Source organism: Leuciscus leuciscus, assembly GCF_965113295.1.
Source record: "Leuciscus leuciscus genome assembly, chromosome: 14".
Lineage (NCBI taxonomy): Eukaryota > Metazoa > Chordata > Actinopteri > Cypriniformes > Leuciscidae > Leuciscus > Leuciscus leuciscus.
Window position 1 is genome coordinate 43,244,133 of NC_138738.1, and position 14,791 is coordinate 43,258,923.

Sequence of the window (14,791 nt, forward strand, 5' to 3'; positions counted from 1 at the left end):
TGTGTGGAGAGTCTCAGCAGTGATTGGTGTGTTTGTGTGTTTGTGTGGAGAGTCTCAGCAGTGATTGGTGCGTTTGTGTGGAGACTCAGCAGTGATTGGTGTGTTTGTGTGGAGTCTCAGCAGTGATTGGTGTGTTTGTGTGGAGTCTCAGCAGTGATTGGTGTGTTTGTGTGGAGAGTCTCAGCAGTGATTGGTGTGTTTGTGTGGAGAGTCTCAGCAGTGATTGGTGTGTTTGTGTGGAGAGTCTCAGCAGTGATTGGTGTGTTTGTGTGGAGAGTCTCAGCAGTGATTGGTGTGTTTGTGTGGAGTCTCAGCAGTGATTGGTGTGTTTGTGTGTTTGTGTGGAGTCTCAGCAGTGATTGGTGTGTTTGTGTGGAGTCTCAGCAGTGATTGGTGTGTTTGTGTGGAGTCTCAGCAGTGATTGGTGTGTTTGTGTGGAGTCTCAGCAGTGATTGGTGTGTTTGTGTGTTTGTGTGGAGAGTCTCAGCAGTGATTGGTGTGTTTGTGTGTTTGTGTGGAGAGTCTCAGCAGTGATTGGTGTGGAGTCTCAGCAGTGATTGGTGTGTTTGTGTGGAGAGTCTCAGCAGTGATTGGTGTGTTTGTGTGTTTGTGTGGAGAGTCTCAGCAGTGATTGGTGCGTTTGTGTGGAGAGTCTCAGCAGTGATTTGTGTGTTTGTGTGGAGAGTCTCAGCAGTGATTGGTGCGTTTGTGTGGAGAGTCTCAGCAGTGATTGGTGTGTTTGTGTGTTTGTGTGGAGAGTCTCAGCAGTGATTGGTGCGTTTGTGTGTTTGTGTGGAGAGTCTCAGCAGTGATTGGTGTGTTTGTGTGGAGTCTCAGCAGTGATTGGTGCGTTTGTGTGTTTGTGTGGAGAGTCTCAGCAGTGATTGGTGCGTTTGTGTGGAGAATCTCAGCAGTGATTGGTGTGTTTGTGTGGAGTCTCAGCAGTGATTGGTGTGTTTGTGTGGAGTCTCAGCAGTGATTGGTGTGTTTGTGTGGAGAGTCTCAGCAGTGATTGGTGTGTTTGTGTGTTTGTGTGGAGAGTCTCAGCAGTGATTGGTGTGTTTGTGTGGAGTCTCAGCAGTGATTGGTGTGTTTGTGTGGAGAGTCTCAGCAGTGATTGGTGTGTTTGTGTGGAGAGTCTCAACAGTGATTGGTGTGTGTGTGTGTGTGTGTGTTGTGTTCAGGATCCCGGACTGACGCCCCCGTCTCCTCTGTTGGGCCAGAAGCCTCTTCAGCTGTTAGAGGTCAAGGCTCGAGGACGCTTCGGCTGCGTCTGGAAGGCTCAGCTGCTCAACCAACCGGTGGCGGTCAAAGTCTTCCCTGTCCAGGTATCTGAGAGATTCCGTGTCATTACTGTTTGCACATGTTACCTCTTCAGCTTCAGTATAGAATATATGTTCAAGGCTTTAACATTTATAATTAAGCAGTAAGTTGCTGCTCAAAAATTGCTAAAAGCAATTTTACCATGGCATTCAGCATTCAAGATGTAAATGATAGCGATGATGTCATAGTATTATAAATCACAATCATATTTTACTTTTGCACCAAACTAGTCACCAGAATGTGTTATCCCAATATGACTAATCATATTGTGCATTTGCTCTATGTGTATTGCTTATTACTTATTGTGTTTTGTTTATTTATATGGTCAACCTTCTGTGTTGTCTACATGACACTATGTTATGGTTCTCTGTTATTTATTTAAATGTTTGCATAATTACTGCTATATGCAACTGCATTAGCTCTTGTCCATCATCCATATAATTGCTGTTTAGTATTAATTAATTGTTGTATTACTGCTCTTTGTGAAGCGTCCTTGAGCTTAGGAAAGGCGCTATATGAATTACACATTACTATTAAACATTTACCTTTATGCTGCAAAAACTTCGGAGAACAAATCTATTTGCTTTTACGGAAACAACAGCAATATTAAACACACCAGTTAAAAATAAAGAAATAATTGAATTAATAATAATAATAATTTGTTTTAGTGACAGAAGCTTCCACAGCACAAACAGAATAACAGTGAGAAACGATCATTCAGAAAGAAAACGATTATAAAAATAGAAAAAGTAAATTGGAAAAAAAATATACAAAAAATATAGAATTTTTTTTTAAACACTATACAAAAATAGACAATAGACAGTATATGTATGTACAGGTATGTTATTTACAAATGCAAGGAAACGTAAACAAGAAGTATGGTGTGTTAAATAAATAAATCTTCTGAGGTCTGATTTGGTAGCTGAGCTGAACCAGGGCTCCAGACTAACCTTTTGCCTTGGTTGCACTGGTGCGCCTAACTTTTTTATTTAGGTGCACCAGCACAAAATTTGGGTGCACTGAACATTTTTCTCGGCTCGCGTCACCTTTAACGCCACAATTTCAAGCTCACCTTTTTATCACGCTCTATATACATTCATATTATGTAAATGATTTTAAACAAGAATAAGGTGTAGGTAGGTAAATAAAAATCCAAAAAAAAAAAAACATTTTTTAAGTGCTTCACTGAGCTGCCAAACTAACTATTTTGAGTCTCTAGCTCAGGCGCGGTATAGGCTCTACCTCCGTCTCTGAGTCGGATGCCATCTCCGACGAAAGACCAGGGCTTGGCATCTTACCAGGGACTGGGGAGAATGGTGGCTGAAGTAGCTTCATGTCTGGGCTGTTGTCGGAGCATTGACCGGGGAGTAAAGGGTTTTAATGGTATTCCTACTCTTACCGATACTGCTTATCGATCCGGTACTTTAACTGTATTCTTATCGGTTCTTTTTGTTTTTATATATATATATATATATTAGTCTAAAAAGAAATCTAATAAAGTAATCAAATGTAAAATAACACTGCATAATTTTTCATAAATAGATTAATGCTTAATAAAGCTGAAGTTATTCTTTCAAGAGCTTTGTAGTGATTTTTCTCTTGTTGTTTGATTCGCAGTAATGGCGCAATCGTCCGCATGTTTATTAGACTGCGGCCCCTTTAAGACCGAGTGCAGATCTGCTATTGATCTGATGCACCATATTCTCCCAACTATTTCCATAACTACGTCCATTTAAGAAATAAACTGTTTTTAGTGAATCTCCAAGCCGGTCATTTTGACATACTTTTGTGTACATTTGATCGTTTAGACACGCACATTAAACCCAAAGTAGGCTATAATTTGCTTGTCTCGGTTTCGGTTTCGGAGCGCGTGCCGCCTTGCGAACAACATCTCTTGCGCAGATTTTGTGCTTTTAATAGCTCTTTTAATTATTTAACGCGTCTCGCAAGTTAGCAACAGTAGCTAGACTGCATTTTACAACAATCACCGATCGTGCTGATTCTGTCGTTAGGTTTGAGTTTTAGGGAGAAATGACAGTGTAATGCTGCGAAGGGAAGAAGTTGCACTAGATAGAATGCGGCTATAGTTTTTAATGGTTTTACCTCAATATATTATTTTTTATAATCTTTGGAAGCCGAAATCTAAAATAAAATCAGACTAATATCACAGACCTTAAGTGTAACCAGGCTACGTTTGAATGTTTAATTCTGTCCTCCGTCATCACTCATTAAGCGTGAGAGAAGAGTGTGAGTTCCCATGAGTGTGTGAGTTCCGTCAAAGGAGAACAAACACTTAGTTCGTGGAGAGGCAGCGGATGCGAGGACGTTAGGTGCACCGGTGCGACCTAGGAAAAATTGTAGTCGCACCCTTACAAAATTTGGTCGCATGTGCGACCAAATTGGTCGCACTCTAGAGCCCTGTGAACCAGACAGTTATAGAAGTGCAGAGAAGCGACTCGATGACTGCAGAGTAGGGCTGTACTGTCCCAGTCGATTAGTCGATTAATTGGTCGATACGTTCTGGTTCGACCAAAATTCGCCGCGTTTATTTCATCAGTTTTGCCGAGCTGAGGCGCGCTCATTTCATCAGGTGGAAAGCACTAACTGCTAATGGGGGTGTTTTCAGAGTACCCTTGTTTCACTGTAACAGTCTGTCTTCAGAACACCCCCCTTGTTTTCACCTTTTTTGGATTAGCCCAACCCAAGAGAGAGCGATAACTATAGAAGGTTTGATGCTGAATATTATTTATTTAATTGTGAGAGCGTTTAATAGTCAGTCCTCTTCTAACATGTCAACCACAAAGAAATCGACAGTGTGGCAGCATTTTGTTAAAATTGATAACAGGAAAAAGGTCGAATGCAAAGTTTGCAAGCAACAGTTTTCCACAGCTCGACAACAAACATGACATATCATCTAAAAGTGGTAAGCTCACTTGTCTGCGTTAGCTTGCCCTGCCTGTTTTGAGTAGGCTATATGAACATATCAGAATTTGCTTATTTCAATGTTTTAGTGTGATAACCTAACTTTTTAATTTTTTATTTGGAGCCTAATGTGCAATTGCGCTGTGCTGTTGGTTGTGTTAGTTTTGAGCCTAGGATGCTTTATTTTTCAGTTATGCACTTTATTTCGTTTCTGCTCTTGATCTGGTTTGTTTAATAAATATTCTTTTTTTATTAAAGTGGACGAGCTTTTTGTGTTTATTAAGAGTAAAAGCTTTAAGTTAATAGTCTATTCGTGTCTCAGCTGCGAAGCTGAGCTCATGTTCAGCCTCGCTCGGTGCGAGGACATGCACGGTGAAATGATAGTGTCTGACAGTTATAACTTATTATTATAACATATGACAAAAATAATTGTCTAAATTATGTTGCATATTCCTCAACAGTTCTTGTGATATCATCACTAGTTGACAACATAGTACTATTTTCGGAAATCATAAGCTATGATATTGCGCAGGTGCACGTGATGCAACGCTGTCAGAGCCGACAGACTCGAGTGTCAGACTCATTTCAGTGCAAAATAATTAGGTCAAAAACGATTTAATATACTGCAAATAGCCTACTAGTTTTTTTTATGTTTATTTATAATTAATTTAGGCGGACAACAAGGCTACCAAGTACTGCGCACAGTGCGCATCTAATTAATTTCACTTTTTTTTGTTGTTGTCAATTTTAGTCGATTTTTAGTCGAAAATTTCAGGACTTCAGTCGACCAAGATTTTCTTTGGTTGAGTACAGCCCTACTGCAGAGTAGCTCCTGTCGCAGGCTGAACTTCCTCAGCTGGAGAAGGAAGAACAGTCTCTGCAAGGCTGAGTCAATGTGAGTGTCCCACTTCACGTCCTGAGAGATGGTGGAGGCCAGGAACCTGAATGACTCTGTGATGTTGAGTGGGAATAATGCTGGGGTGTTTCTCCTGAAGCCCACAATAATCTCCGCTGTTTTGAGTGTGTTAAGATCCTGCACCAGTCTGCCAGCTCTTTAACCTCCTGTCTGTAAGCTGACTTGTCACCGTCCTGGATGAGGCTGATGTGTGTGGTGGCGTCTGCATACTTCAGGAGCTTGACAGAGGGGTCTGTGGAGGAGCAGTGCAGAGGGAGAAGAGCAGTGGGGAGAAAGCAGTGGGAAGAAGAGCAGTGGGAGAAGAGAAGTGGGGAGAAGAGCAGTGGGAGAAGAGCAGTGGGGAGAACAGCAGTGGGGAGAAGAGCAGTGGGGAGAAGAGCAGTGGGGGAGAGAAGAGCAGTGGGGAGAAGAGCAGTGGGGAGAGAAGAGCAGTGGGGAGAAGAGCAGTGGGGAGAGAAGAGCAGTGGGGAGAAGAGCAGTGGGGAGAGAAGAGCAGTGGGGAGAAGAGCAGTGGGGAGAAGAGCAGTGGGGAGAGAAGAGCAGTGGGAGAAGAGCAGTGGGGAGAGAAGAGCAGTGGGAGAAGAGCAGTGGGGAGAGAAGAGCAGTGGGGAGAGAAGAGCAGTGGGGAGAAGAGCAGTGGGGAGAGAAGAGCAGTGGGGAGAGAAGAGCAGTGGTGAGAGAAGAGCAGTGGGGAGAAGAGCAGTGGGGAGAAGAGCAGTGGGGAGAAGAGCAGTGGGGAGAGAAGAGCAGTGGGGAGAGAAGAGCAGTGGGGAGAGAAGAGCAGTGGGGAGAAGAGCAGTGGGGAGAAGAGCAGTGGGAGAAGAGCAGTGGGGAGAGAAGAGCAGTGGGGAGAAGAGCAGTGGGGAGAAGAGCAGTGGGGAGAGAAGAGCAGTGGGGAGAAGAGCAGTGGTGAGAGAAGAGCAGTGGGGAGAGAAGAGCAGTGGGGAGAAGAGCAGTGGGGAGAAGAGCAGTGGGGAGAGAAGAGCAGTGGGGAGAAGAGCAGTGGGAGAAGAGCAGTGGGAGAAGAGCAGTGGGGAGAGAAGAGCAGTGGGGAGAGAAGAGCAGTGGTGAGAGAAGAGCAGTGGGGAGAAGAGCAGTGGGAGAAGAGCAGTGGGGAGAAGAGCAGTGGGGAGAAGAGCAGTGGGAGAAGAGCAGTGGGGAGAAGAGCAGTGGGGAGAAGAGCAGTGGGGAGAAGAGCAGTGGGGAGAAGAGCAGTGGGGAGAAGAGCAGTGGGAGAAGAGCAGTGGGGAGAAGAGCAGTGGGGAGAAGAGCAGTGGGGAGAAGAGCAGTGGGGAGAAGAGCAGTGGGAGAAGAGCAGTGGGGAGAAGAGCAGTGGGAGAAGAGCAGTGGGGAGAAGAGCAGTGGGGAGAAGAGCAGTGGGGAGAAGAGCAGTGGGAGAAGAGCAGTGGGGAGAAGAGCAGTGGGGAGAAGAGCAGTGGGAGAAGAGCAGTGGGGAGAAGAGCAGTGGGGAGAAGAGCAGTGGGGAGAAGAGCAGTGGGGAGAAGAGCAGTGGGGAGAAGAGCAGTGGGGAGAAGAGCAGTGGGGAATTTTTGGAGCGTGAACCTCCTTACGGGGATCCGCGCACCATTAATTCAAAATGAAACAAAAAATTTTTTTGTTATATTACGCAGATAATTGGTCTGTTCAGTTCGTACAGCACATAAAAGGTCTGAACTCATGATGTGTACAATTAATGAATAGCCTGGCCCTGATTCTATGTTTCGGTGTGGGCAGTCAGAGTACTGGCAACATGTGAGAAGTAATAAAGTGAGGGTCCGCTACAGATTAAAGTGTAGAAGTGCTGGCCCACTTCAAGAACTAAGTTATTGTGCATATTAACTATTTATAAATAGTCATATAACTTTAAATGTGGGTAATTTTGCAAGTTTTTGTTTGTGATCTCTTTCAGAATAAGCAGTCATGGCAGAATGAATATGAGATTTATAGTGTGAGTGGAATGAAGCATGAAAATATCCTTCACTTCATTGGAGCAGAAAAAAGAGGAAGCGGAGTGGATATAGAGCTCTGGCTCATCACAGCGTACCATGAGAAGGTACACACACACACACACACACACACCTGTGAACATCATCATGTAAGTGTTTGTCATCGGCTACACTCACAATTGATATTAGTGTATGGTGATTACTGCATACTGTACAGTGTTTAATTCCAAATATTGAACAAATGTGTAGTACACAGTATACAATGATAAATGTTTTATATTTAGTATGAAATGGAAATTGTGATCTTTTCTTCCCTATTGGGAAATATATCTGAGTGAAACTACTTCTGGAAGGAGAAAAAATGTAGGGCGGGACTTGATTTTGTCCATCGGGAACTGATTGGATTGTTGTTGTTTTGATAATTTGTTGTGATGAGATGTTGTTTTGCGAGGGAAAGGGGAGGTTATTGTTTTTGATTGAAGATTACGAGGCACATGAATGTAAAAAATAATTATGTTCAAGGATAAATAATTTACGATAAACATTGCAATACATAAAAAAATAAGAATGATTAGTTTTGATTTTATGGTGACATGTTAAACAGTAGCATTCTACATTACTGTCACATGACCTTACTATGTTGCACAACTGACAGAGACTGATTGAGTGTTGATGATATCGTGTGTGTGTGTGTGTGTGTGTGTGTGTGTGTGTGTGTGTGCGTGCGTGCGCGTGTGTGTTTACTCAGGGCTCGTTGACGGACTTCCTGAAGGCTAATGTTGTGTCCTGGAATGAGCTGTGCCTGATAGCGCAAACGTTTGTGCGTGGCTTGGCGTATTTACATGAGGACATACCCAACCTGAAGGACGGACACAAGCCTGCCATTGCACACAGGTACAGATCAGTGTTTTAGAGGGCCGGATATGATCATTCTCGTGTGAGGACCCCATCCTCATTTTGAATAGTCATCAATATAGTTTCCTGTATAAAGACTGTATACTGTAAAAAATGTGTACTATAAATATGTGTAAAATATTATTTGCAAAATATTTAGTTTAGTTAAATTAAATTACAATTTCTACTCATAGTAATGTACTGTTAGAGGAATTATTTATTTATATAATTATTTATATGTTTACTTATTTATTTACTTTTATTTATTTACACTATTTTTCTCTAAACTTTTTCACGGACCCCCAGAACTGGTTTGCAGCCCCCAGTCAGATGGCAGTGTGTGTCATTATTTGTTGTACAGGTTACTCATTTTTATTCTCTCCCTCTCTCTCTCCCTCTCCCTCTCTCCCTCTCCCTCTCCCTCTCCCTCTCTCCCTCTCCCTCTCCCTCTCTCTCTCAGAGATATCAAAAGTAAGAATGTGTTACTGAAGAGCGATTTAACCGCCTGTATGGCCGACTTTGGCCTGGCGCTGAAGTTTGAGGCAGGGAAATCTACAGGTGACACACACGGACAGGTAAGTGTATGTGCTTAAAAAAAAGTATGATTTTTTTTGTTGTTGGTGCAAGTAATTTCATTCCCCCACAAAACAATTAATTGCAGACCTTCGTTGACTCTGACTAGTCCTTATTTGTGACAGATTTAAAGTATTAGCTGATTGTTGATGATAATGCTGGTGAAGGTTCCGTCAGCAGTTGTTGTGTGTGTGTGTGTGTGTGTGTGTGTGTGTGTGTGTGTGTGTGTGTGTGTGTGTGTGTGTGTGTGTGTGTGTGTGTGTGTGTGTGTGTGTGTGTGTGTGTGTGTTAAAGGTGGGAACACGACGCTACATGGCTCCTGAGGTGTTGGAGGGAGCGATCAGTTTCCAGCGCGACGCGTTCCTCAGAATCGACATGTACGCAGTGGGTCTGGTGCTGTGGGAACTGGCCACGCGATGTACAGCAGCCGACGGTAAAGCTCATTCACTCAGAGACTCACGAGATGTGTGTGTGTAAACTGGTAGTGACCGTGTGTGTGTCTCTCTCAGGTCCTGTGGATGAGTTCTCTCTGCCGTTCGAGGAGGAGGCGGGTCTTCATCCGTCTCTGGAGGACATGCAGGACGTCGTTGTGCATAAGAAACTACGACCGATATTCAGAGAAGACTGGCTAAAACATACGGTAGAGCACACACACACACACTCACAATCACACACACGCTCTCACACTCACTCACACTCTCTCACAAACACTCTCTCACAAACACACACACACACACACTCACACTCACACGCTCTCACACTCACAAACACTCACTCACACACACACACACTCACAATCACACACACACACACACACACACACACACACACACACACACACTCACTCTCACACACTCACACACACTCACACTCTCTCTCTCACACACACACACACACACACACACACACACACACACACAATCACATACACACACTCTCTCAACACTCTCACACACTCACACACACACACACACACACACACACACTCCCACACACACTCTCACTCACACTCTCTCTCTCACACTCACACAATCACATACACACACTCTCTCAACACTCTCTCACACACACACACACACACACACACACACTCACACTCTCTCTCACACTCACTCACACACTCACTCACTCACTCACTCACTCACACACTCACTCACTCTCTCAACACTCACACACACACACACACACACACACACACACACACTCTCTCTCTCACTCACTCACATATACACTCACACACACTCACTCACTCACTCACTCACACTCACACACACTCACACACTCTCTCTCACACACACACACTCACACCCACACACTCTCTCTCTCAACACACTCTCTCACACACACACATTCACACTCACACACTCTCTCTCACACTCACTCACTCCCTCTCTCACACTCACACACACACTCTCTCACACACACACACACACTCACACTCTCTCTCAACACACTCACTCACACACACACACGCTCACTCTCTCAACACTCTCACACACACACACACACACTCTCTTTCTCTCACTCACACACAAAAATAGTTTTTCACTTAATATCTATATTTTACTAGAATTCAGCTTTATCGAATAACGAAAAAAAATCAGTTGTTTTAGTGAGGTATTGTTCGTAAAAAGTAGTTAGTAGTTAGAGAAAGTTACTGTATTTTGAGAAATACAAAGTAAAGTTATAAAAAATATGGAAGAAATATATGACTTTTTATTATTAAATTATATATTTTGCGATTCTTTTTTAAAAATGTTATACAGTTGTTCAGATTTTCTTGCTCCCACTGAAGCTCCAGATGCTCGTAGGAAGATCTGAGATCCTGCTGATCAGTGAAGTCTGATTGGTTCTCGTCCTGTAGGGTCTGGCGATGCTCTGCGAGACGATCGAGGAGTGTTGGGATCACGAGGCCGAGGCTCGTCTGTCTGCGGGATGTGTCGAGGAACGCATCATCTCAATGCAACGCAACACCAACCTCATCGCCCCCGACGACATCCTCTCTGTCGTCACCATGGTTACCAACCTGGACTTCCCCCCTAAAGAATCCAGCCTATGATGCTGTTCTCTCAGCCAATCGTATTGCGGCGTGTGAAAGACATGTGAGAGAGAAAAGCGGACTCAAGTTTAATTGTTCCGTGCAAAATGAGTGGAAAAACTCAAGGAACTCATGACACACGGACATCTGTGTTTGCACCAAAACGTCTTTTATGCATAAAGGAAAGACTTTTCTGTTTTGTAAGAACACCAACTCATGTGATTTTAGTATAAAAAGGGCAAAACTCTGGACTGCACTTGCTGTTCGTTTCTGCAAATCATTACAGTCATGCCAATACGAGACAATTCTGAATGTCTGCCGTTCAGCCGTGAATCACACACAAGGAATTAGTGCTGAAATAACCATAAACCTCCTTAAACAGGAATACCTCATTTTGATTTTTCGTGCTTTTATCTGAGCAGCTGCTACAGAGGCGAGACGAGTAGCTGTAACACACGGTAGTGTTTCTGCCTTTCACATCTGTGCTTCATTTCATGCCATCACAAAACTCTTCTGAAGGGGTCGTATCATGAGGAGATGTTCGCGTTACTGAATCACAGAATCCAGGGTCCAATAATAACGTCTGCCAATAGTGGATGAATTTGGAAAATGTACTAGCCAGACATTATTACCACTTGTGTAAATGTATTTTACATTTGTGTTAAACACAATTTTCCATGTTATTGACACATCATTTGCAGCGAAACTGCACTGACACATTGTGTTTATGCTCATATTTTTATTTGTGTGGCTTAATGTGAGGAATGGAGAGCTGGAGAGTTCATTTTAACCCCATGCTGTGAAAACAACTCGTTCTGCACTTCAACTTTCTGATGTGAACATCAATGTATGAACACGTTAAATGCCTCCCAGTCATGATGTCTAACAGTCTGATCACCAGCAGAAATTACAAGGAGAGTAAAATGTGGTTAAGTGTGTAAAAGCTTGTGCCGTGGCGCAGCAGAGCCTTCAGTTAGAAACAAGCAGCTCATGTTTTCCAACAAGATCCCTGATCATTTCAGTCTGAGCGACACATTTCTGTGCAGATTGATTTATGAATCTTCACAAAGAGGCTGTTAGCAGTTAAAAACTAGACTGAACCCACAGCAGACACACTCATTTTACTCACACGTGAAGAGATGTTTACATTGAAGACAAAAGTGTAGTAGGATAAAAACCTTGACATGCATTATAAGTGGACCTTCAGGGGGAGCAAGATAAATGATGATAGGCCCCTTTAATGACAGTGTCTGTACGCAATCACATCTTTCAGGGCTGTAAAATCTGTATAACGCCACATTCTCCTGCCGCTGTAAAGCGTCTCTTTCATCATCTTTCTGAAACACTACAGCAGTATTCAGGGAGGCAGGATTCTGCTCAACTCACAGCAATTATGCAACCGACATGCAGCAGCAATTGCAACTGTAGCTTCTATTTATTTCATTAATAATGTGACAAATTCTCAGTACTGTGAAAACAAATGGAGGTTATTGAATGTGTTAACAAACAAACCAACTGTTGGGTGAAAAATGGGTTTGTTAAAGACATTTCAGATCAATCTGTAAATCCCCCAGCAAAACACGTGTACAGGAAATGAATAATGTAAATATTATTGTTGGTTTTAAATTATTAGACTAGCATGATGTTGCTCTGTTCTTTTTGGTGTCACTAATCAAAAACAGTCATTTATAAAGAAATTATTCCAAAACATTGTGATGCTGAGTATTTTATAAAACTTTTTATTGTCTTTATGTTTGCAGGCCCAAAGTCACTGATTATACATGTGATTCTCTCTCCTTTTTTTAATATAAAGACATTTTCTTTATTCTCCTTTTTCTTTAATGAATGAAGATGATTGACTTATTCACCACTAAATAATCACAAAATCAATAATGATTCAATCATTATTGAGCCTATTTACTATAATACCGGTACACATTACGGGGCCTGTATATATAATTCTTCCACAAAAAAGGTCATAAAAACTGTACTCTATTTGCTAAAAACAATGATTTATAAAAAGTGTTATTAAATTCATTAACATGGACACTTCTAATCAAAAATAGTCAAAATGAGTAATAAAACAGCTCCATAAAAAAATTATATATAACTGAAAATGCATTAGAATATAAACTATAAAAATACAAGCTTGGTAGAGGATGTTTATTTTTATTGTTTTAAGATATAAGAATCTTTTTGACTATCTTAGAAGAAAACAAACTCAACCCTAGGTATTCATTTAATACAGTGGCTAAATTAATTATAAAATAATTACAGTAAATAAAGCTAACTTACATAAAATATGGGAAATACTGGGTCTGCACTGGCTTTAAACTGAAGCTCGAACCTGGCCGATACCTGAAATCATTGAATTATATTTTAAGCCCGAACTTGAGGTCTGTTTCTTTTGAACATGTAAAGAACTAGATGTACCGCATGGCGGTACAAAATATGACCGCCGCTCAGGCCTGCACTGGCTTTCCACAAAAATAAATGACGTGGAGCAATTTGGCTGTATTGCGTGTTTATGTATATACCTAAAAAAAGTAATAGTATGTGCATGTCTGTCTGTGTGTGTGTCTGTGTGTTCGTGTCTGTGCGTGTATGTATGCGTGCGTACATGTGTGTGTCTGTGCATGTGTCTGTGCAAACGAAATTTTTCCGTAAAAGCCTAGTGGGGCTACATGCCCACCAAATTTCATGTTCCCCGGTGTTTCGGTGTCCCTGGTATCGTTAACGAAAAATTCAGTAGATGACAAAAAAAAAAAAAAAAAACTTTGACAATCCCTATAGGCTATGACCGCTTTCGCTAGCTACGCTAGCGGCGGTCATAATAAATAAATATATATATTATATATATATAAAATACAATTAAAATAACATATAAATAAGGACATGGACTTCTCAGCACAAGAGGAAGAAGTTCAAAAAAAATTTTTTCTGGTCCTACCCCCTTTCTCTTCTTTTATCCTTAATTAAATACAAAACAAGTAAATGCTTTATATTTTTACATACAGATTCACCTTATATCTACTTACAGTACCTACACTCACCGAAACACATGTATACACAGACACAGATGCATACCTTCATGCAAACACATTCACATTTCCATCTATCTTCTTCGTTTCCATCTATCTATATCAATCCGAATTATAACCCATCCAAACTAGACTTAGTATATAATCCCAGAAACCATACAGTCAGTATACAATACTAACGCCTCAAGTCCTTTTCGTATCCATTCAATATTTTTATTTTAAATGTTTTTTTTTAAATTGCTCATTGTTGTACATGATTTCATCTCTTCACTGCAGTTGTTCCATAAATTAACTCCTTTGGTTGTAATGCCGTGATATTTAGCACTTGTTCTCATAAGTGTCTTTTGAAATACAAAAGTTCCTCGATGCTCTCATTTGAAACAACCCTTGGATATTTTTCAATAGCTGTTGATTATTTACTTTATACATAATTTGTGCAGTTTTAAAGTCAACAATATCTCTAAATTTGAGTGTTTTTAGTTTGATGAAAAGAGGATTAGTTGGTGCTCTATAAGTGGTTTTATTTACAATTCTTAAGGCTCTCTTTTGAAGTATGAATATAGGTTCAGTGTTCATTTTGTAAGTGTTTCCCCACACTTCCAAACAATAGGTAATATATGGAAGTATGAAGGAACAATACAACGTGTACAATGAGCGTGGATTTAATAGGTATTTGGTTTTATACAGTATTGCAACTGATTTGGATATTTTGGCCTTAATATAATGTATATGTGGTTTCCAACATAATTTTTCATCAATTATTACTCCCAGAAATACTTTTTTCTATTTCAATGTCATTTATCATAAGTGTTTTGTGTAAATTTGTTGCTTGATTGCCAAAAATTCATTTTCCACTGTATCCAAGAGTTGATCCAAATTTTCCCCAGAACAGATTAAATTAGTGTCATTAGCAAATAAATGGTTTTCAGTTTTTTGACACCTCCCATATATTATTTATATACAAATTACAGTTTTTCCAACTGCTTACACACGTTTTCAAAACTGTCACCTTTTTTCAAAACTCTACACACAATTCCCAAAACTGCACACACAAAATGCAAAATGCCTCACATGTCCTTAAAAATGTAAAACTGTATTCAAATGCCATAAACACATGTCAGAAGGAAGCATTTGCATC

General features: G+C 41.2%; 1 protein-coding gene across 3 annotated transcripts in view; it reads left to right on the forward strand.

Annotated features, from left to right (window-relative positions):
• acvr2ab (activin A receptor type 2Ab) overlaps nt 1–12,320 on the forward strand; it is an 86,586-nt gene extending 74,266 nt beyond the window's left edge. For all 3 annotated transcript variants that reach the window (XM_082136162.1, XM_082136163.1, XM_082136164.1), the window contains 7 exons: nt 1,185–1,328; nt 7,071–7,214; nt 7,856–8,001; nt 8,462–8,576; nt 8,869–9,007; nt 9,084–9,214; nt 10,439–12,320. In XM_082136162.1, coding sequence (XP_081992288.1) covers nt 1,185–1,328; nt 7,071–7,214; nt 7,856–8,001; nt 8,462–8,576; nt 8,869–9,007; nt 9,084–9,214; nt 10,439–10,633 — 1,014 coding nt within the window. In that variant the 3' untranslated portion in view covers nt 10,634–12,320. The remainder of the gene's footprint in view (nt 1–1,184; nt 1,329–7,070; nt 7,215–7,855; nt 8,002–8,461; nt 8,577–8,868; nt 9,008–9,083; nt 9,215–10,438) is intronic.
• Nucleotides 12,321–14,791: the final 2,471 nt, after the last annotated feature.